Source organism: Triturus cristatus, chromosome 1_2 (genome assembly GCF_964204655.1).
Source record: "Triturus cristatus chromosome 1_2, aTriCri1.1, whole genome shotgun sequence".
Taxonomy (NCBI): Eukaryota; Metazoa; Chordata; class Amphibia; order Caudata; family Salamandridae; genus Triturus; species Triturus cristatus.
Window position 1 is genome coordinate 553,817,900 of NC_140580.1, and position 24,129 is coordinate 553,842,028.

Genomic DNA, 24,129 nt, shown 5'->3' on the forward strand with positions numbered 1-24,129 from the left:
ATTCCTTTTAGCCACCATAAGAGCCAGGGTCACCCACTGCTTCATATAAAAGTTTAGGTCTGTAGGCTCCCAGATGTTTAGGAGGCACCTACGTGCCTCAGGCTGCAAGTCAACTCTAAGCACTTCCCGGAGAGTGCAGTGTAAAGCACGCCAGTACGTCTGTATGCAGTCGCATTCCCATATAATGTGTATAAACGTGCCTATCTCCCCACATCCACGTCTACACTCTCCACAATCCGTTTTACCCATACGGACCAAACCCGGCCAGGTGATGTAAGTTCTATGTAGGATTTTTAATTGCACCAGGCGCAACCTTGCCTGGATCGCAACTTCCCTAGGGGAGGAGACCGCCTCCTGCCAGTCCTCGTCTTCCAATTCTAGGCCATCAGCAACCCATTTATCTCTAAGGGATTGGAGCGGGTCGTCCATGTTATTTATTAATTTTTTGAAGATCAGAGAGATCACCTTCTCGGGAAGATGACCGTCCAGTATTCTGTCTTCAAGGGGATATGCTTCCGGGAGGGGGGCCTGAAGTGAATGTCGGACCTGCAAATACTTATAGTACTCTGAGTTTGCCAAACAAAATTGCTGCTGAAGGGAGGCGAAGGAGAGAACCTCGCCCTTGACCCAGAGGTCCTTGACTTGGGAAATGCCAATTAAATCCCATTTGTCAAACCCTTTAGTGCACCAGAGGCTCCACAGCCGTTCGGATTGCCATAGAGTCGCCGCCAATGTGAGCCTACGGTGCCATCCCATGTGTTTGTTGACCTCATGCCATATGTGGAATGAGTGCGCAGTCGGGCCCGTGAGGGGGTATTTCCGAGGTTTAGAGTATAGTGCTCTGAGATAGTCTCCACCAGGGAGGAGCCATCGATCCATGGCGTAGCCGGGATCATCTGGACGACCATACATCCCTTGGTTTATTGCGGTCAGATGGGCTGCCCAATAATATTTCCTGATGTCTGGTAGACTGACACCGCCATCATACCAGTTGAGGGTGAGTTTAGCTAGGGCAATCCGAGGCTTACCATCCCATAAAAGAGATCGTTGCAGGGTTTCCACCTCTTTAAAATATGATTTGTGAACTGGGTCCATGGAGTTTTGAAGGGCATAAAGAAACTAGGGCAGGGCCATCATTTTAAATAGAACTGCTTTGCCCAATAAAGAAAGAGGCAGAGACTTCCAGTGGCTAACATCACATTTTAATCTCTGGATTGGTGATATTAAATTTCGGGTAAAGCGACGCGCCGGATCCAATGTGATAAATATTCCGAGATAACGAAAGCCATCCAAAACTACCTGAATCTTTTTTGGGAATAACTGGTGGTTGTCCCTGCAGCACATACATCACGGATTTAGACCAATTTATGGTAAACCCGGAGTATCTGCCGAAGATTGCGAGGATATCTAATACACATATCAGAGAGGGTTTCGGGGAAGTGAAATACAGCAGGACGTCATCTGCATACAATAAAATCCTGTCTTCCCACTCCGGGGACCAGCGCATACCGCGAATCATTGGATCTCTGTGAATCCACGCTGCCAAGGGCTCCGATGCCAAGGCAAAAAGTAGCAGCGATAAAGGGCATCCCTGACGCGTTCCACGGCTAAGTTCAAATGTCGCCGACTTACGATTGTTTACAACAACCTGGGCCAGGGGCTTGGAGTATAGCAGTCGGACCCAATTCACAAAGTGTTGCCCAAATCCCATCTTGCCCAACACTGCAAAGAGATACGGCCACTCCACCATGTCAAACGCCATGGTGGCGTCTAGTGATACCAGGACTGCGGGCTCTAAGATGATTTTAGCTCTGCGTAACACACCATGTAGCCTTCGCAGATTTAAGGCTGTGTTACGGTGCGGCATAAAGCCAGATTGATCCGGATAGACCAATGTGCCTATCACTTTAACAAGGCGCGTAGCCAGTACTTTTGCTAGAATCTTGGGTTCCGCATTTAATAGCGATATCGGTCTATACGATGTGCAACTGGTTTTAGGTTTCCCCTCTTTATGTATTACGACAAGGCTGGCTATTCTCTGATCTATGGGAAGTGTCCCCTTCTCTCTACTATCAATGAACATTGAGCGAACGTGAGGAGCTATTTTATCTGGTCGCAGCTTGTAAAGCTCAATCGGTATACCATTGGGGCCCGATGCCTTCCCAGATTTGATCACCCTTATCGCCTGAGCCACTTCGTCTGTCGAGGGTTCCGACTCAAGGTAATCACGGTTCTCATCAGTCAGGGTGGGAAGCACAATATCGCGAAGCAGGGCTTTGTTGTCATCCTCCGTATACCGCCCCTCCGTACTATAATCCCTTTGGTAATACTGTGCAAAAATGAAATAGTATTTTTGAATCAAAACACATTTGGGATATGTTTTGAATAGAAAATGTAGCCTTTTAATCTGATGTTACTAGTCATATTGGCTCACATGCTCACTCTTGGTTGTGTATAAAACCAACTTATCAATATGGCGTTTGGAACATCCTCTGTATCATAAGTGCATTTTATGCTATGTCACCTGCAATTGGGCTAACATTACATCATTCACAATGGTGAAGGAACATCACACCTGACACAATAAAGACTAGTTGCCTGTTTGGTGCAACTGACCCTCATCAAACAACCGGATGTATTTTTGTTGTTTAGGCAGGCATGTGTCTGCTCGAACCATTCCTTTGGTAAGGACTGAAATCAACATCCTAAAATCACAAATCCAGGCCAGTGAAATGATCTAGGCCAGGGTGTTACAACATTTTCTGGAATATACGACGTTACCTTGCAAACAAACACTCCGCATGCCATTACAACAAATTTTTTACCACGCAAATTAAATGACCACGCAAGTTATTACGACAAATCAAATACAACGAAATTTGTATGTAGAGCAACTCATGCTATTGCAACGAAAAATAAATGTTAAAATATGTTAAAAATTGAAAATTAGACACTTAACTACTGGCACGGGATGCCATGAAAACAAGGGTTTTGGGTGGGTAAATAATTTTAAAACAATGTAATTTAAATCAATACTCGATTATTAATTTAAAACTGTACATTTCTTAATTATTTTAAGAATGTTACTTCTCTTCTACACTCAAACACTACCCTACACAACACCAGACACTACCCTAAACCCTAAAATACTACCCCCTGCACGACCCTCCCCTTACCCCCAGTCCTGTCCCTACACTGAAACACTACCCTGCACGACCCCCCGACACTACCCTAAACCCTAATACACTACCCTACACACTACACAAACACCACAACATTACCCTAAAACACTACCCTGCACAAACCCCCAACACTACCCTAAAACACTACCCTACACACTACACAAACAACACTACCCTAAACCCTAAAACACTACCCTGCACGATCCCCTGACACTACCCTAAACCCTAATACACTACCCTACACTACACACTACACAAACACCACAACACTACCCTAAACCCTAAAACACTACCCTGCACGACCCCCCCGACACTACCCCCACCCCAGGTCCATTCCCCCTTACCTCGATCTCCTCATGGTTCCTCTCTCCTTGTTTCTTCTTCGTCTGAGGGGCGGTGCACGTCGTTGTGAGGAAACGGAAGAGCCTCAGTTTCCTCACAACGAGGTGGATAGCCATTACATCGCATGGGCCTGAAATGTAGAAACATACTTTTATGTACTATATCAAGGTGATATTACTTGTTACTAAACATATAACAATTTTTTATTTTAGCTTTGATCAACTTGTTGAAGTTCCTTATGTCCAATGAGACGGTGCTATTGGCAAAACACAACATTTTTACATTGGCTCTAATGGTAAGTATTATGAGAGGAGAGGTAAAAGCTTTATAACACCTTCTGCATTTATACCATTCATTTATCTAAAATGTAAAAAAACAAGGTCACATTGAGATATCAAATATCAACCTACTAGACGTTCAACACCAGATGTGGGGGTTGAGTGGTGTGCTATTGGTTCAGCTCTATATTATTACAAGATGTTAGGGGTCTCCATATACAGTGCTAATATGTTTATAGGTCGAGCCTAAGCAGCGCGCATGCGCTGTCTCCAAGACCTCTTGTTATCGCCTCTATCGGCTTTTTACATGCCCATGAATTGCCATTTGTTCGTTGTTGTGCCATTTAGAAATTCAGAGTTTTTATTGGCGCATTGGGTCTGATTCTCCCGCCTTTGCGTGCTTGGGTCACGCCCAGGCGATTTCACTCATTGTTTGCTTGCATTGGCCATCCCATTGGTTCCTCCTGGTCATTCTGATCTGCCTTTTTATTTTGTAGGCTATCAACATCGTTTTAGGCTTTCAGGCTGTTTCACAAGCAATGCTCTGTTCAGCACCTGCAAAGTGGCAATTTCTGTCTGGTAGCTGTTGAGCTACAATAGCTCTAACTCAAAAAGATGCGAGACCTATTGCATTTCTAATGCTTGTTTAGATTGTAGAATCACAGAGTTAGGTTTTCTAGATCTTCTGGCACTAAGGACTCAGTCAATGTAGCAACCCAAATCAGAAAACCAGGTGGACTACAACCTCACCACAATCAATTAAGTAATATTTATGTGAGATGTGTTTGAGGAACGATCAGTCCCATGACACTTTACTTGTATAGCTAGTGGAACCCTCTGTCATTAAGGGCTAAAACACACTCAAGAACACTAGAAAACAAGGAATGATTTTAAAAGTTTATTTTAAAATTGGACATCTAGTCTGGTACATACAATATGAATTGTAGCCACAATCATGACACACAAAACCGCAACAGTATTTATCAAAAGTGTAGTTCTTACAAATCTATATAGGACATGTTTTATACAACATAAACTAAGGGATTGCTGTCCAGACTGATTCCAGACACCCCTGAAGGATATGTTAGTCTGTAGACCAGCTAGCAGCGAACAGTGCCACTATGAGCCCCTCATACCAGGGAGTGAATAGTTTCTGGAAACTATCTAACATGACAACCATGACCCCTCGGGATATGGAAACAGTACAGTACTTTTCGCTCAGTCACTCTTGCTCACTTTGTCTCAGAGAGATGCACAGAATAAACGGTGGGGACGGTTTCAATAAGTATTTATTGAACCAATGTCATTCTAGTATAAAATACGTGTGCTGCAACAGCCATTAGACACAAACAGATATATATATTTATGAGCACTAATAGAGTAAAGAAAAGGTAGAATTCTACCATATGCTAAAACAATGAATATATGCAGGCATATATAAACTAAGAGTAATAATGCGTACTCCTACGATGCAAACCCTAACTAGATATATCTAGCATATATGTTGTTGTGTAGCCAAGAATCCCCTTAGGATAGAGCCAACCCCATTATCTGATGTGGGAGAGCGAAGGACTCAGTCTTGGTTTCGAGATGTCAGACCAATGCGTGCTGGAGTGTCTGTGTGCAGTGTCCTCAGCGTCTCGTGTCAGTGTGGAAGTCTTTCTCCTCTAGTTTGCCCAGCAAAGATGTTGTAGAATAAGAAATAATACCACAAATGCACTTCTCTGTCAGGACAGAAGATAGTAGAATTTATTGAAGACTAACAAACAATGCAAGTACGTGCGGCACGGAGAAAGACAGCATAGATACTAAATGTCCAATGATGTGACGTTTCTGACAACTGTTATAGGCCCAAACCACAAAGGATGCAGCATAATAATATACCTAACACAAATTAAGCATGGGTCATTTGAGAATTAAGCAACTGCCTAAGCTGCACCATACCATCTATGGTCCGAAATACACTGTTGATGACCACGTGTCTTAAGTAGGCAGCTTTGGGGACTTTCCACCGTAATGCAATGTATTATGTTGGTACTTTTCCATAACACATATCAGAAACATTTCAAAATACAATATGCTGAAATATGTGTAGCTAAGCTTTTCTATTTTTGGATCCTTCTTGTGCAAGCTTTGCGTTACAATAGCAGTTTTACTTAAGACAAAATGGAAACATACAACCATTTTGTGCAGAAATTCCTGTGTTAACTAAGGAACAAACTTCAAGCATTTGGTATCGTATAAGAAGGATGGCTTCTACAATGTAGTGCTTATATACCCTAAAGGTACCCTCAGGGCATGTCATACAAGGATGACGACAGAGGTGACCTTTATACAGAGTTATTATGCAGAAGATGGTAATCATGCTGTGATACTGAAAATCCTCATGAATAATACATGAGGCTAGTTTTCGGGGAAAATCACAGGACAGTCATGTAGCACCTAACTAGGTAAAAGGTCAGTGCAAAAACCCGTTATGTAGAACAATGGTAGGATAGATGTAGGTGAAGGGTCATGTAAAAACCTAGGCCTATATTGGGGTACATTGGGGTTCATAACACCCACTCCTCATCCGACTGGACGACATACTACTAAATGCTAAAATATGCCTTTTTTTAAAAGCATAAAAAAATAGCTGAAATAGGAGTCTAAAAACATAGTATGTGTTAAATGATGTATAGAGAAAAAAAGCTCTGGGAGGCCTCTCAAAGTCAATATACTGTTAGACCAACTGAGCACGCTGAAAGCCACAGTGCTCAGTGAGAGCAGAAGAGGGAAAACAAAACAAAAATTAATTTTTTGAATTCCATTTGTAGTTGTTTTCCAATAAAGACTAAATTGTTCCCAGCACACGGAGAGCCAAATATTTATGTTCCCTGTGCTGGAGATGCAACATCACTGTTGCCTGCCTTCGCAGATGACGGTCCCTGTAACACCTCTTGGATCAGGTCAATGGAGCAAAGGTGATCTTCTCCGGTTCCCACAGCCGTTGCTGTGGAAGCTTTCAATGTCTGTAAGCTTGGTGTAGAGCCAGTGTCCATTCCAGCAGGAGCTGAAGCATCCCGTGGTGGCTCCAAGAATGCCGAAATTAGGATTGGAATACGCAGAGGACACTGCACTACATGGACCTTTAACGGGTCCAGCAGTACATCTATGTCTGGAGACGCAACCGATGCAAGTGTTAGACAGAAGTCCAACACGCATTCTTGTCCGCAGAATAAGCAGCGGAGTACAGACAAAACTCAGTCTATCCAGGCTGATCTGAATGACAGCAACCAGTGCTCACTTAGTTCCTGAAGCTGAGTTGTGCCCAGATGGAGTACCATGCATTCACTGCAACGTCGCTCCAAGAGCGCTTTTTCCATCTCCTTGGTATTTGGGACGTCCATTGCATAGCAGAAAAATTAAAACCAGGATACCCACAACAAGTAGCAGGATCAGCGGAAGATCTCCAAAAATGCTTCCATATACGGATTGTATCAAAGATGGAATAACTTCGAAAACCATATGAAAGGTTCTTAATAGCCCAGAACCTATGGTCTTAAATGTGGTCGTATCAGACATGTTAAAGATACGATGTACCATTTCCCCGAAATGAAGCAGGGAGTTAGTTCGGACTAGGGCCTGTATCTCAGCCGAAGACCTTACAACCTATAGATCAAAAGTCTTGCGGACCTAGGTTAAGGCCACCTCTTTCTCTGAAAGTTTGGCTTTCAGTCTGCTCAGAGAATCAAACCGTATTAGGGAAACGTTCACTGAAGGCCATAGCTGCGCCTCCCTGACTATGTGGGTCAGTGGAAACAATACTTGCATACAACAAGTAACCCTGGATTTTACTGTGACCAGATATGCAATGCCCGGCAGCATCTCGCAGCAACCTTGATCATTCAACATCAAATAACTCCCGTTCGAGAGGAGTTTGAGCACCAGATGAATCACGCAGCTGGGGACCCTTTCAAGTGACAAGATAGGTTTGCAACCAAAGCGTTGCAAGCTCCGTGAAGCATAATATTCTGACAAATTAATGATCCACTTAACGAATTCTCGCAGTCTGAACTGCTGAGAAAGACTTCAGTGTCACTATTTCTGCATCTAAATCATGGATGTACTCCCTACCCAACGCTTCATACCTTCCTACCTGGTGGTATTGTAGGCAATATTGAAATTGAAATGTTGTCACTGGGCATGTGATATGGCCATGGATTAACCATTCTGTGGAAGGTGATTCAGCCACGGTGATAGCTAGTTGGTCTAATTTTTCAATGTGCAACATTGTATATTTTGCATTTCTTTGTGCCATTGTGGTCTGACTTTTTGTTAAATTATAAGCAGTGAACAGAGACGTACTGTTGATCTGCCTTTTTGTTAAATTATAAGCAGAGAACAGAGACGTACTGTTTAATATATCGCCAGGGCACGTGTCCGGAGCGCAATGAAGGTAACGTGCAGCTTAGTAACAGAATTGATCATAGCTGTGATTACCCATGTTGAAGAATGGAAAAATCCTGTTCCAAAATACCTATAGCAGAAGACACAATGTTGCCCAGTAAATTAGTGTGGTCATGCCATTGTCGACCACTGCCAAAACCTTTTCTAGGTTAGCCCTATCAATTTCACGTAATCTCTCAGCGGCCTCCTGTTGAAAGATCTTCCATACTTCGTTGTAAACCGCATATAAGAAGTGTTTTCGACGTGGTTTCTGGGGACTTAACAAAAAATTACTTAGATCCATATCATCTGAAAGTAAGGATAAGTGTTGTTTGAGCTGGAACAGTGTTGAGGTCTATAGCCAATCTAGGCATAACTTCCCAACATTTTATGATGTCACCACCCCCAAATGTTCCTGTTGTACATAGCGTTGATCAGGCCTATGGATACTTACCCCCTTCAGTGGTATCCCCGAATCTTGACTGACACCTATTCGTGTCTGTAGGCAAAACCAACCATCCCTTCCAATTGGGGCCTGATGAATTATGTGAAACCTCATGCATGATGTCATCTAGCGTGCCCTCACTATGTTCTGTATAATTTTGCCATTCCTCAAAATGTGAAGGAATACAAAGTGTGTTCAAGTCATTAAATCTTGGCTAACCCAATACAGGAAGTTTGTTGCACAGTGCCTTTCAGGAATATAATTTGTTGTGGTATGAGGCACGCTCTAAATAATGCCTCAGTTCCCTGAACCTGGCATTCTTTAGTTCCCCAGACTGATTTCATGTCTATAGTGTCTTTACATAATTTGAAACAATTTTCAGACAGTTGGGAGATAAAAGAAGCAGAGCATATCTGTTTTGTGTTGGTGAGCATATTTTTCTTCGCAGGTGTAGGTGCAAGCTTATAATATGAGCGTGGATCTGATGTTTTAAACCCAGAAAAATAAGCAAATTTTTTGCAAACGTTTGTGAACTACCTTTCGGTGGTGTTGGGCAATGTTCCCATTGGTGGTATGTGAAAACATTACGTGGGATACTTGTTTTGTGCAAAAATTGATGACCATAATGTTGTTAACAATACATGGTGTCAAAATCAGATGTATCATCATACATTTGATTTTTCGAGAATGCAGCAGATTGTTCTAAATCAGGCAGCATACTATTTATATTTTCTAAATCCCAATCGTCAGACAATGTACTGGAGGTGAGGATATCATTCAAAGAAACTTTAAACACATGCAGTATTTTTAAAAGTTCAGTGGGACCAAATACATCATATGAAATCCTATCGCAAACTATCTCCTCAGGAATCAGAACTGCTGCAATGTTCACAAAGGACAGGTCTCTTCGTTCACGATGAGATGATGTATGTTGTTTCAGGACCATGTTCACATGTGGTACTGCAGAGCGTTCTGGGAGGTAATATTCATTCAGAAGCAGAAAAAAGACAGTCACTACACCTATCAGTAGACCAATTGCAACCCAGATCTGTAGTCAGGGAGAAACAAAGGAAGTCTTTTTCAGCCAAAGGTAGATATTATATATTTTTTCTTTGCGGGAAACCAGAGCTGGCGGTGACTCAGGTTCACTTGGATCTAGAGAGAAGGTAGGAAAATCGATGAAGTAGCCAGATGCTGTTCAATCTATTTTGGTGGCTCAGCAGGTTTAGTAGAACTGACAGTTGGCTCATTTTGAGGTATATTCACATTGATGTTGGTATTAGGCCGAATTGCGATCTATGTTTCATTTGAATTTTTTTCAATAGGCACGAGTTCCATTCCATTGTTGGCAACTCCGTTACTTCGTAGAATAGAATCTTCAAATGTTATTAGTCTTTCTGCCTGAACTTCCTGTATGGTAGCGAGAGGAGATTGACTGCTACTCAGAACCCCATGTGGCCTGCTATTCAATATCGGCCACATAGTGTGGTTTGATCAGATAAATGGAGACAAATCTCTTTTCTTTTTTGCCGGCAATTGGCGAAAGAAGTACTGTTCTTGTTCCTTCGACAGTCAGGACAGGTACAAGTGCTCTGTAAGATAGCCCAAATTCTTTTTTGTCCACTATCTTTTCTCTGACCAGGTCCCTCCCTCATCTTTGGGACCCAGGCAGGTCTTGCCGGAACAGCTTTGACTTCCCCAGTGGCAGTGCGTTTTACTTGGACATTGCTTTGTAATGCCCTGAATTCATTGAGTTCCTGTAAAACAGCCAAACGATCAATGATGTCAAATCCATTGTGCTGCCACTATCGAGGTCGGGCACCCACATTCACATCCCAAACAGGACCTCATAAGGAGTACAGCCTTCCAGGGAGCTTCTTGGCATGTTATTAAGTGCCCTCTGGACCCCATACAGGTGATTGACCCAATTGCCACCCTAGCCTAATACCCTTGCTGTTGAGGATTGCTTTAAGTCCAGGTTTTTCCTTTCCACAATCAAATTTCTCTCGGGATGATACGGAGAGGAGTACCACAATGCTACACCCAAACTTCCCATGGCTTCCTTGTAAGCCCAAGAGCTAAACGCGGGGCCACGGTCAGAATGTAATGAGCCAATTGCGTATGCCCCTATGAAGACTCGCAAATCTTTTATAACAGGTCGGGCATCAGCCGAGCACTGAGGCCAAAATCACAGGAATCTAGAGCATGAATCCACTGCCACCAAGATGTACTTGTAAGCTCAGTCATATTGTAAAGGGCCGCAGTGGTCCAAATAGACCCATGCGAGTGGATGTGCAACGATGGAACCCTTCATCTGCTGGCAGATGTCGCACTTAAGAACAAGAGCCTTGGTCTATTTAGTAAGACCTGGCCACCAATAACGTTGTTTCAGCAATGAAACTGTCACAGCGTGCGCTGAGCCCAGACCCTCATGTGCAGCTAGTATTAAACCTAAGCTGCGATTCATGTTTAGTATTACTGTATCCCCACTCCTGGTATTTGAGCATACGGTATATTTTGTGCATCTAACTTGTAGGAGTACTAGAGTGCAAACCTTTTGGCAAGGCTGTGCTGTTTTTTCACGAAGCTATGACAGCTATCATTATCTGCCCATCTATTCTCGTGCGAGACCAAGTGATTGCAGCAACAGCAGCAGTTCGCACTGTCGCCTTGGCGGCTTCATCAGCCAATGAATTCCCTTCAACGTGCACGCCAACACATTGATGACTCAGCGTATGAATCACGTATGCCTGCGGCAATCCTTTTTTCAGCTCTGCCACTTGTTCCCAAAGCAGTTTATGCTTTATTGTGCAACCTTTAGAATCTTTAAACCCATTCTGGCCCCAGTAGTGAAGATAATCATTGTATGACTGGACACAGAAAAACTAATTGCACACAATGAGTGTGGGGAATTCTTGATTCGTATTTTTTAGTGCCAGTACTAGGGCTTTTAGTTCTGCTAGTTGAGCCGTGAAATCTCCTAGAGACTGTGTCTGCGTATTGCTAGGACAAAACTTACCGTCCCGCATACGTCTCTTTAGAATTGCACAAGCTGCGCTGTATTGCAGTCTACTTCCTACGGCAGGCTGAACAGAACCGTCAGTGTAAATGATCATTCTGATATAGAGGCATTATTTCATTTGGGAGAGGATATTCCTGTTCATACTGCAGAAATTATTGGGTTTTCAATGTAGAGTCAGTTTTGTAGTCTACAACTGTTGCAGTGAGAGAATTAGCCCATTGTGGATGTAATGCTTTAGCGTTTGGAACACTAGCTTTTGTAACAGCCTCTAAGGTTGGCACTGGAGTAACGTCACATATTCGTTTCCCCTGAGACAGTGCTCTTTCTCTCATTACAGCAGTCTGTACTGCTATTAAAAAAATTTCATTTGATGTAAAACGCATCTCAGTGTTTGTATACAAATGAGATTTGTATGCAATTGGTACAGTTTCGCCTTCATTGAAGATGGGGTATGTTTACCTAAACTTACCCGCTATTACGTGGATCATCAAATTTGCCGTTTTTACACATGTGGGTAAGTGTTTGGAAGCTATCATGTCAGCTTGTAGGGAACGTATTATTCCTGTATGTTCCTGGGTCCAGTGTTGAACTGAAAAATCAGGTCTGATTAAATTGTAGAAAGATTTTACTCTTTCTGCGTAATCCAAAATGTATGTTCTGCCAAAGTTTAGGAATCTTAAAATGAATTGTAAGTTTTTCTGAGTTTTTGGAGGTTGGAGGGCGCACACTTTTCTAAAAAGTTAGCTGCCATGCTTTTACCTTCACTTGAGAGTTCATATCCCAAAAATAGGACATTGACGTGTGCAAGTTTAGATTTTTAAAGTTAAATTTGTAGCCCTCAGAGGCGAACCCCAAAATTATGTTGTTCACTCCGGTCAAATGATCCAATAATTCATCATCCGTCAGATAGATAGCATCGCAAACACAAGGAGATGATGGACGGAGTGCTGAAACTTTTCAAACACTCACCCCCAGTCACAGATCTGGGTTGAATCCATCATCATTCTTTAGCTCACTTGCCACCTCAGTTCAGACACAGCTATATGCAAATCAGTCTTGACCCTGTGCCTCATGGGAACAGTCCAGCCCGAACTGCCAAGCCATGTCTTCCCTGGACCGGAAACAAACATCCTGGAACCGGTTTCGGGCTAACAGCCCTAATCAGCCAGGCTAGCTTGAATCCAGTGGCAAAGTGAGCAAGGGACCCACATCTGGTCACACCCTGCCAACTAGGGCGAAAAAAACGAACACAAGGAGATGATGGACGGAGTGCAGAAACTTCCCAAACACTCACCCCCAAGCACAGATCTGGGTTGAATCCATCATCATTCTTTAGCTCACTTTGCCACCCCAGTTCAGACACAGCTAAATGCAAATCAGTCTTGACCCTGTGCCTCATGGGAACAGTCCAGCCCAAACTGCCAAGCCATGTCTTCCCTGGACCAGAAACCAGCATCCTGGGACAGGTTTCGGGCTAACAGCCCTCATCAGCCAGGCTAGCTTAAATCCAGTGGCAAAGTGAGCAACGGCTGCATACCAGTTTGAACAATAGGATTTATGTTCACTATGATAGCCAGGCCTGCTGTTCTTGTCTCTCAAAGCCAGATGCAGTGATAAGTTCAGCCAGCAGAGAGTTGAATGCAAAGTGTCTCTCCAGTAGCCTTCAATTACAATCTGTGATATGATTCTGCACTGACTGTCCCAGTGTTGCCTGCTGTTAAAGTCTCCTCTCTAACCCTTTTCTCTTTGGTTTTGGCTTTTATAACATTATTTCACTGTTCTAGAAACTCTTTGAATAAACAATTAACAGAGAGTGGCATGATGCCATTTCACTTATTTTAATTCTGGAAGATCATGTTCCTTTGAACAACAACAACAAATGAGACATGTAGTTATCAACCTTCTACGAATGCACCAGAAATCAGTAACAAATAGTGCAGGACAGCACAGTCTGCACTTAGCTAAAATACTGCAAATGTATTTACGCAATACTTGATTTTAACATTGAAGAACATAATAACATAAGTGAAATGCACTTTCTTTTAATCACGCTTACCCACTTTTGATTGATTCTCTGACACACATGTGACTTTGGCAGGGGAATACCCAGGAGAGAAAAGACATCATATTCATGACTGTGCAGTGTGGAATTGTGCAGCTTTTACAGTTAAGGGGCATGGGGAAAGTTCAAAATCTGTTATTTTGAAGATATTAAACGTCCCCAACATGTCTCTTTTATTGCTTCTGGAAGTGATTGTGAGGTGTTTAAGGGAAGAGCCTGTATTTCACCCTATGTTATTATGGCTCTGAATTTGGTCCAAAGAACCTCTGGCCGCTTAGCTATAAGTAATCTGTTGAGCAGGCATTAGGCTCTGAGTCTTCCCTGAATGAGACTTTAGGGGGACTCTCAAAATCATAGCACTTCCCAATCTATCGATAACCTCCCTTTGTGAAGTTCCGCTTGCACCAGAATGGATCTGGAAGATTTTCATAGCAACTAGTTTGTGCGCCGGTAGGTGGCATTATGAGGCTTTCTGTCGTATCCGTCCCGCCCCAGGTGTGAAGTCAGAGGCACTATATCTACACCACCTCCACATGTTGACATTGGTTCCTTTCTTTCTGCACTCTCAGCGCAGATCTGGAACTTGCTACCTTAAGACTATCAGAAATTACAGTTTTTCCCCTCAAAACATTCCAGTGTGCAAGGGCCACTTACCCTCCTATGACTGCAGCATTTAAACCATGTAAGGACTGCCACAGCTAGATGTTGGTGATGTGCCCACACAAGGTCTGTCTCTGGTGCCTGAGCTCTAAGCAGGGTTGTGTGACAAGTGCGCCAAGATGAATTCCAAGGCCAGCCAAGACCGCAAAGTCAATTTGTACCTTGCCGAACATCAACAGAAGTTGAAGAAGGCCCAGTCGCCATCAACATCAAGAGCACGGATGAGCTCCTGCCCTCAGGACCAATCTTGTGAACCAGTCATCCTCAAAATCGTAGTTGTCAGGTAAATTAAAAAAGAATAAAAAATGATAAGTCCAAAGACGGCTCTCCCTTGTCCTGCCGCTCCTATCACTCTTTATAGTGCAATGCCCCAGATACCACAAAGCTGCAAAATCCCTGGAATCTATTCTGATGCTCATAGAGGCTATAGGCTGAATTTTCGGTACCCAACTGGATGCCTCTGAGGGTCTTTAGGCCTCAGGGATTCGAGATGGCCTCCCATCAGACCACTGCCGGCAGGTCAGCCAACTGATGCTGACTGTGCCACTTGCCCCACAGCCACCCCCGGCCTCCAGATCAACGCCAATGCTTCTTGTCATGTTTATTAGGACGAAAGCTTATTTCTGAACTTGCATGATGCCAGTAACCTGGATTCTTCTCCTGACACTGGCTTCCACTCCCATCTCCCAGATGCAGTGATGTCCAGCAGCCACTGATGGATATACCCTTTTATTGGGACCGGTCTCTTTGAAGACAAGGCAGATTCGGCCCTTGACCATTTTAAGGACAACAAGGCAATAATACGCTCTCTTGTGCTCACTCCGGTGCACCAGTTTCCTCAACAATTTTGAGGCCTTGAGTGGGTATACTAACAAAAGATAAAACTAGAGTTTGCCTTAAGAGTAGCAGCCCTATGTCCTTTCAAAGATAGACATAGGGGATCTTGCTGCCAGTGTCCAGGCACGCAGGGGCAATGATCTACCCAAACCCCGGCATCAAAGATCGGGACTGGCTGTTATTCCCATTATTACCTGGCACCTTTGCCCCGTACTAGGTCTTCGCCCTCTGAACTTTTTCCTTCAGAAGGCCAAGTTCAAAATAGTTACCGTAGCCCAAGTTCTGTCTGCCCTGGACCGAGGAGACTGGATAGTGGTATTTGATTTACAGGACGTTGGTTTCCACCTTCCCGTCCTGCTTTCCCATTGGTGTTATCTGTGGTTTCAGGTAGGCCAAGACCGCTTTCAGTTCTCTATGCTCCCCTTTGGCCTTAGCAGTGAACCTCAAGTGTTCACAAAGATGATCCTGATGGTCGCTCATATGTGGAGGTTGGGAATACCAGTCTTCCCATACCTCGACGACTGCTTGTGGAAGGTGTGCTCAGCTCTAACAGTCGTAAACCACCCCCAGATGATGGCTGATTGGTTGACATTATTGGACTTTTCCATCAATGTGCTGAAGTCACACCTGACTCTTTCACCGAAGCCAGCCTGGATAAGGTGCTTTTCCTAGCCTTCCCTGTGCCCCAACAAGCCAGGCACATTTGGGCTATGACCCTGATGTTTCATCTTCTGACCTGGGTCTCAGTGAAAGTGGCTCTGGCATTTCTTGGCTTCCGGGATTCCTGCATCCTATTTGTGGACCACGCCAAGTAGCACATGTGGACTCTGCAGTGGGATCTGAAGTCGCAGCACCAAGGGAAACTTTCAAATTCAGTTGAGTTTTCAGAGAGGACTATGAAAGACTTGCAGTGGTGGCGACATGACCACAGTTGGACTGGCGGCAGATCCCTCTCCCTACCCCACCCAGAACTAACAGTTGTGGGACAGGTAGAGGCCAGAGTACTCTGGTCTTCAGTCGAGACCCATTTCCATATCAAGTTGTTGGTGTTGCGAGTGTTCCTCCTGACCATCAGGGTGGAACGGGTACAGGTTCTCACCAACAGACTGGGTGGTGTGGAGTCAAGGGTCCTGTGCCAACACACTCTATATCTATGGGAGTGGCTGAATGCTCAGAGCTGCTCCTGAACACCCAACACCAGGCAAGATCTTTAAATGCCAAGGCGTACGAGCTAAGTCAACATTACCTAGTAGATCACGAATGGCAGTGGCACAGGGTGTGTTCCAACAATTGGGAGAAAGTTGGCTCGATCTTTTGGCCACCGGAGAAAATGCCCAGTGTCCAAGTTTTTGCATGTGGAGTTCCCAAATCCAGTTCTTCCTCGGAGATGCCTTCTGCCTGGATGGGGGGTGGTGGTTCGGACTCCTGTATGCCTTTCCTTCCCTTCCCTATCTCTCCTGCCCAGAGTATTGAAAAAGATCAAGAAAGACTGGGCCCAAGTCATCCTAGTGGCTCTGGACTGGACGACTGTGATACCCCGAACTTCTGGCTATGAGCAAATCTCCTCCAATCCAGCTGAACATCTGGGAGGATCTGCTGTTGCACCAGGGTCGAATCTTGGCCGCGAGTCCGCACAACCTACACCTCCATGCATAGAGATTGAAAAGCAACAGTTGATGGTTTTTGATGTTCAACCCGAAGGTGTCCCTGGCCGCCAGACATCCATCCACAAAATCTTTCTATGCAGGACTCTGGGAGAAAGAAGTTTGTTGTTTAGTGTTTCTCCCAAAATATTCATCCCATGAATGCACAGTTATTGGATGACCTGCTGTTATGTTTGTCCTTCGCGAAGCAAAGCCTTCCTACGGCAACAGTTAAGGGTTACCTTTCGGCCTTTCTACATTTACCATATCAACGATCCCTCTTCAAGTCACTGGTTGTGATGCGTTTTCTGAAGGGACGGATCTACATGTTCCCGCCAACTCATTTCGTGATACCATAGTAGGACCTTAAATTGATTCTCATCTACTGATCTGCACTGCCTTCAAACTGATGCACAATTGCCCTCTATGCCTATTGACTATCAAGATCGTATTTGTCATCGCCATAGTGTGGATTGATAGAGTGAACTCCAGGCATTGTCCTTGATAACCCATATGCATCGTATCATTTTTCCTGGACAAATTAGTCCTCTGGACAAAAGCAGCATTCCTGCCAAATTAGGCACACCCTTCCACATAGGGCGATCCATCACCTTGCCGGCTTTCTATGCTCTGCTCCACCCCACCCCACCAAGGACGAGGAACGGCTCCTCCACCTTGACCCTAAGAGGGTGCTCAGCTTGACCATACCAGGGATTTCCGACAGTATGGCCAACTTTCCTTTGGTTTCTCTGGGACTCAGAAAGGCAAAGCAGGGCAAAAGAAACCATCTCAAGATGTTTTGTCGTATGCTTTAAGATTTGCTGTGGGCTACCCAAGAAGCAGCCCCCAGACGGTTTGCACACTCTCTCTACCAGAGCAGAGGCTACTACCACTGCGTTGGGCGCAGTGTGCCAGTCATGGGCAGTTGCCGGTCCGCGACGTGTGCGTTCCTCCACACATTCACAAAACATTACTGATTGGATAGCCAGGTCTGAAGGGAGGGGCACTTTCCCCAGTATGTCGTGCAGGACTGCCTCGTCTAAGCATCTCCTGAGACTCACTGGAGAGGTGTACTGTCTTGGCATTTATTTTTAATTGTGAGGAATCTGCGGTTAGAAGTCTTGATCGGAAGAACAAGTTGCTTACCTTCAGTAATTCCTTTTCTGGTAGAGACTCTGTCTGAACACCGATCCCTCACTGACCCACCCTCCTCCCTGTCCTGTGGAATGGACAGTCATTTAATAAGATGCCAAATCTACAAATCTGCACAGTGCACTGTCTGATTCCTATGGCTCCGCGTCCGAGAGTGCAGACAGAAAGAAACTGGCATAAGCGTGTAGCGGTGGCGCATATATGGGATCCCAAAATCACATCATGGATGGAATGAATTGGACTCAGTGCTGCACAGCGCCACCTACTGGTGCTCAAGGGAAATGGTACAAAAGTTTCTGGATCCTGTATGGTGCCTATGAAAATTCACAGTGTGAGGAATCTGCTTTTAGATAGTCTCTGCCAGAAAAGGTGTTATCAAAGGTAAGTAACTTGTTCAAGTAGGATTTAATTCTGAGAATTTGTTAGAAGTAGATTGGTGGGGTCATAATATGGTTTTGGAGGTATTGTGCTAACTTTGGCATTGAGTGTTGGGTCTATAAGGTAATTTCTATTTTTATTTTTTATGATTTTTTTGTGTTCTGTGTCACTGCTGACACAAGACTGCCACCTTCATAAAAGACATGTTATACGCACTTCTGTACAGTGAAAGATGTGCTTTGTTTCCTAATCCGAATATAGCTTGGGTTAATAGTAAATTGTTAAGGACTTGCAGATTGACACATACAAAGAATAACCTTGTTTGTATTCCAGGAGTATATTGTTGACAATTAATATTACTTTTTAGTTGAAGGAATGTGGTTTGCCTTGCTGGTTAATCCAGAAATTATTTTGCATAAATACCTGGCACTAAATAAAGAGCTAATCTGTTTTTCCTTCCAGGTAGTGAATTTATTTAACATGTTCATCACATATGGGGATACCTTTCTTCCAACTCCCAGTAGTTATGATGAGTTGTATTATGAGATCATTCGAATGCATCAGATTTTTGACAACCTTTATTCAATGGGTGAGTTTACAATGTCCATCTATGTGAATTTGATCATCGTGTTGATGAAGGCTGAATATTTTCAATGTTGGAAAATTTCACTTTTTATTCTTCTTATTCAGTTTTAAGACTTTCTACGAATGCAGGCCAGTGGAAGGAGCCAGCCAGCAAAGTGACCCATGCACTTGTTAATATAAGGTAAGGTGAATATTCACACCTTAAATTTCAGTGTGAGTTGTTTTCAGAAAATGCTGGGCCTTGAGGTGATCTCTCAATGTTTTCAGTTGCTTTATTGTTTCTCTTTATGGTGTTAACTTGTCAAAAACGTTTTAGCAGTCCTTCACCAAGAAAATATCAATTGTAGGCATCGGAAATGTGCTTCACACTGCACTTTCTTGTGTTCAAATATTGTCAAATCTCAGCACTTTTAGGTTTAACACTTAGTAGCAAAAGTGGAGGAGCCAGGGGAAGTAGTGAGCATAAAAGAATATCTGCTACAAAATGGGAGGGGTTTACAAAGGGAAATGGAAATCAAAAACTATACATCTAAAGTTACTACAGCCGACAAAGAAGCCGTAAATGTACTCTAGCTCAGCCTTGGATTAAGTCGAGCACCACACACGGCCACTTACTAGTACTGCAACACTTTCTCATAGAACTTTAAGGAGGCCTGGACCTAAATTAACGCAGAACACACAAAAGGTGATGAAGGAATGTTTGCATACAGTCCAACCACTTGCAGTCACTCTGGGTAGAGTATTCCAACCCACTGTTTTTCACCCACTGTGCCGCTCTAGATAGAGGCTTACATAATGCAAATCAGTACTGACCCTGCTCATCATGGGAACAGTCTTGGCTTGGTTTAATCTGAGGTGTCACAGCAGGCACAAAAATGATGCTTTTCAAAGCTACCCTGAAGGACTGCCACTATTTAGACTATTTGCAAGCATTCCTCCCATCACCTTTTGTGTGTTTGATGTAACAGCCTATGTGGCAAGGGTATGCCCTGATGTGACACAAATGCTTACTGTACCACTGGAACCAAGTTGCACCTGACTGGAAGAGGTCCAGCTAGGCCGAAACCAGTTGTGGATTGTTTGGGTTTTGGTTCAAAGAGGATCTGGCTTAGCAGTTTGGGCTAGACCTTCTATTGGAGCTGGACCAAGTCTGATTTACACTTGTATGGGTCTTATCTGTGTTAGCACATTGGGCAAAACAATGATGGGTTTGAATGCTACCCCAATTGATTGCCATTGGTTAGGCTGTTTGCAATCATTCAGCCTATCACCTTTTGTGTATCTGATGTAACGTCCTATGTGGCCAAGGTTATGCAAATACATGGTTTCTGTCCTCACTATGCCGTACGAACCAAGCCGCAGCCAACTGAAGAGTCCAACTAGTTCAAAACTGTTGTTGGAGCAGGACCAAGGCTGATTTGAATTTGGCTGGGTCTAACCTGAGGTTACATGGTGGCCAAAAAAATGATGGGTTGTTATGGTGCCCTGAGTGGTTGACCGTGGTTAGACTAATTACCAGCATTCCTTTGTCAACTTTTTGATGTTTTTACTTAAAATAGCACTACATGGGAAACAATGTTAAATATAATTGATTCAACTTTAAAAAACAATATATGTTATGTTATGTTATGTTATTCATTTATTTCTATAGCGCACGGCTACTCAAAAAGAGTGTCCCGGCGCTTTAATGGAGAAAGAGACAATACTGCAACATAGCAAACATAACACCTGATAAAACTAACCGAAGAATGGGCCAAAGAATTCACGGAGGGCCGGCTACTGAGTGAACAGCCAAGTTTTAAGGCCTTTCCTAAAAGCTAATAGGCTGGTGACTCCCCGCAGAGCCAGTGGTAAAGAGTTCCACAGCTGAGAAGCCAGCAGTCCAAAAGAGCGGCCTCCAAGGCGCGCTTTCTGTACCCGGGGGACAACAGCAAGATGCAGGGCTTCCGACCTCAGAGACCTGGTTGGATGGTAAAAAAACAGTCTTTTTTGGAGGTACTTGGCTCCCTCCTTATGGAGAGCTTTGTAAGCCAAGGTCAGCGCCTTAAAGGCAATCCTCTTACGGATGGGAAGCCAGTGTAAAGTTGCTAACAGGCCCGAGGCCCTTGAGCGCCTGCTAAGGCCAAAGATTGCCCTTGCAGCGGCATTCTGTACCACTTGAAGCCGCTGCAATAAATACTCTGGGAGGCCCAGGTAGAGAACATTAGAGTAATCCAACCTGGACCCAATCAGAGCCTGGACAGTCAGCGCCCTGTGATCCACGGATAACAGAGGAAGAAACCTCCGCAGCATCCTGAGGATGCCAAAGCAGATGCCCGACACCCCCAGGATCTGGGATTTCAAGGTAAGCCTGTTATCCATCTTCACCCCCAGATTCTTAGCAACCTGAGAGGAGCAGGACGGAGGGAACATATCCCGTGGCCACCAGGTCTGCCAATCTGGCTCTGTATCGCACCCAAAGAACAGTACTTCGGACTTGTCGGAATTGCACTTAAGGCTGTTTAGATGGAACCAGTGAAAAACAGCCCCAAGGCAATCCCGAATGCTCTCCCCATCAAAGTCGCCTCCTCTCTTACAAGAGAAGAGGAGCTGGGTGTCGTCCGCATAGGATACGATCTGGGCACCATGCGACTCCACCAACGCCGCCAATGGGGTCATAATGATGTTAAAGAGGGTCGGGCTCAAAATAGAGCCCTGAGGGACCCCGACTCCCAGAGGCGGCATCACGGCGGAATCCGGCGGGGCCCAGATCGACTGCCGGCGGCCGGCTAGGAAAGAGGAAAACCAGTCGAACACCGTCCCCCGTAGACCAATCTCGAAAAGTCTAACGAGAAGACCATCATGGGGAACGGTGTCGAACGCCGCCGACAGATCTAGCATCACCAGCATGACTTTGCCCCCAGAGTCCAGAACCTCTTTAATGGTTTCCGAGACCTCCAGGAGCGCAGTCTCGGTACTGAGATGGGGACGAAAGCCTGATTGGGAGGCGTGCAGGATCTCATTAGATTCAAGAAAGTTGGAGAGCACGCCTTGGACGTGCTTTTCCAGAATCTTCGTGAGGGCCGGCAACAGAGAGATGGGCCTATAATTAGCCGGGGCCTTCGGATCTAGACCAGATTTTTTAAGCAATGGAATCACCATCGCCTGCTTCCAGGCCTGCGGAACCACCCCAAGCCTCAGCGAAAGATTTAAGAGCGGATTGGCCAACGGGTTGATCACCTCCGCAACTTTCGCCAAAAACTTAGCAGGGCATGGGTCGAGAGGAGAACCTGATTTTAAATTGCCCATAAGAGCCAGGGAGTCCGGAGCAGAGATAGAAGGAAATACACTCAACGTCGCCCCTGGCCCGGCCTGTGGCAGTATGGTGGTGTCAGGTTCAGTCTGGCCCGCAGATACTGGTACCTGGAATGACTCCTGAATACGTTTGATCTTGCACGTGAAGAAGTCCGCAAGGTCCGTGGCCCAGCTGCCTGATGGTTTTTGGTCCGAGGTGTTAGACCAGGGTGAGGTGAATTCTCTCACAATGGAGAAAATCTCCTTCGCAGAGTTGGAAGCCGCATCAATTCTCCTGGCTAGATAAGCTTTTTTTTCCACACGGATATCCCGGTGGTAAGCCTTAACCACCGTTTTGTATGCCACCTTGGCAGCAGGGTCATATTGTGCCCGCCAGGCTCTTTCGGCTACCTTGCACTGCTGCCGCGTAGCCGACAGTGCAGCGGTAAACCAAGGCGCAGAGACCCGTTTCGATGTCGGGCGGGATGTTACTTCTGGGGCAAGATCGTTAAGCCTATCCAATAGCCAGTCTTGTATGGTCTGCAGATCCTTGTCTAGATCACCTGAGAGAGAGCAAGGATGAGCCTCAGCTGCCTGGGCCAGCATCTCTGGGGTGACACGATGGAAAGCCCTGTAGACACGACCCTGTTGATGTACCGGGATCGGCACAGATTTAACTATGCCCTTGATCACAAATTTAGCGAGGAAGTGGTCAGACCATAAGACAGGAGTGATCTCAATATCCTCGAGAGGGACAGACGAAAAGACCTGGTCAAGGGTATGCCCCTTCACATGCGTAGGCTCCTGAAAGTATGGGATGAGCCCCAGCGGGGTCAGCGCCTCCGAAAGTTTAGCGGCCGCCGGGTCGGATGAATCATCCATCCGGAAGTTGAAATCGCCCGCTACAATAAAATGTTCGGCTTTCAGGGCCAGCGCCACCAGCCCCATATCCAGCTCTTCAAAGAAGGTGCCGGGAGAGCCAGGCGGTCTATATACAAGCAGTCCCTTAAAGGATTGGTGGGGCGACAGCGTGATAGAAAAGGCTAGGGTTTCCGAGCCACAGATGTCGATAGCTGGCAGGATCTCACAAGGAGTTCCTTTCCGGACCACTAGAGCTACTCCACCTCCCCTTCCGTTGGCTCTATCCTTTCTGAAGATGTTGTAATCAGGTGGGATTGCCAGGACAACGTCAGGGTTAGAAGAGTCGCCCCACCATGTCTCAGTAAGCATGAGGCATAGTGGTTTATCAACATCGAGAAGCTCATAAATGTCCTGCGCATGTTTGCAAGCTGACCTGGTGTTCAGCAGCATGCACCTGAAGCCCATACTAGAGCTGTTGGTGCTCGGCCGTGAAGAGAACGAGCGAATCGGGCGCCAGCCACAGGCCGGGCAGCGGGATTTCCCGTGGTGACGACCAGGAAATACAATACGACAGCCTTGACCATGTGGGACGAATGAGCGAAGTTCGCCAGGTGAATAGCGCAAAACGGGGGTCCCAGGGGGACACATCCCTGATGCCAGGGTCCCACCCGCCGCACCGACCGCTTCCGAGACGCTGACGGACGCAGACGGGCAGGACTCTGGCTTGACTCCGGCGAGAATCCGGCGCTCCCGCTGCGCGTCACCGCTGCGCGCAGGAGGCGAGCTTTAAGTAGGGCTCACCTGTGTTACAGAAGAGCGCTAGAGCGCTCCCACAAGTGGCAGACTCGCTCCACACCACCCCCAAGATGGCGCCCGGCGCCAAACACGAAGCCTAAGAGTAAAGTGGCATAACTCCGCGAAAAGCGCGGTGGGGGGCCCAGTTTAGGGTGCAAGTGAGAGGACACACAAAGAACGTCCTAA

At 45.3% G+C, this 24,129-nt stretch overlaps 1 protein-coding gene across 2 annotated transcripts in view; it reads left to right on the forward strand.

Moving 5' to 3' along the window:
* The window catches only part of ARMH3 (armadillo like helical domain containing 3), a 772,183-nt gene that overhangs the window by 562,121 nt on the left and 185,933 nt on the right, over positions 1-24,129 (forward strand). For both annotated transcript variants that reach the window (XM_085606447.1, XM_085606449.1), the window contains 3 exons: positions 3,737-3,819; positions 18,892-19,018; positions 19,120-19,195. In XM_085606447.1, coding sequence (XP_085462573.1) covers positions 3,737-3,819; positions 18,892-19,018; positions 19,120-19,195 — 286 coding nt within the window. The remainder of the gene's footprint in view (positions 1-3,736; positions 3,820-18,891; positions 19,019-19,119; positions 19,196-24,129) is intronic.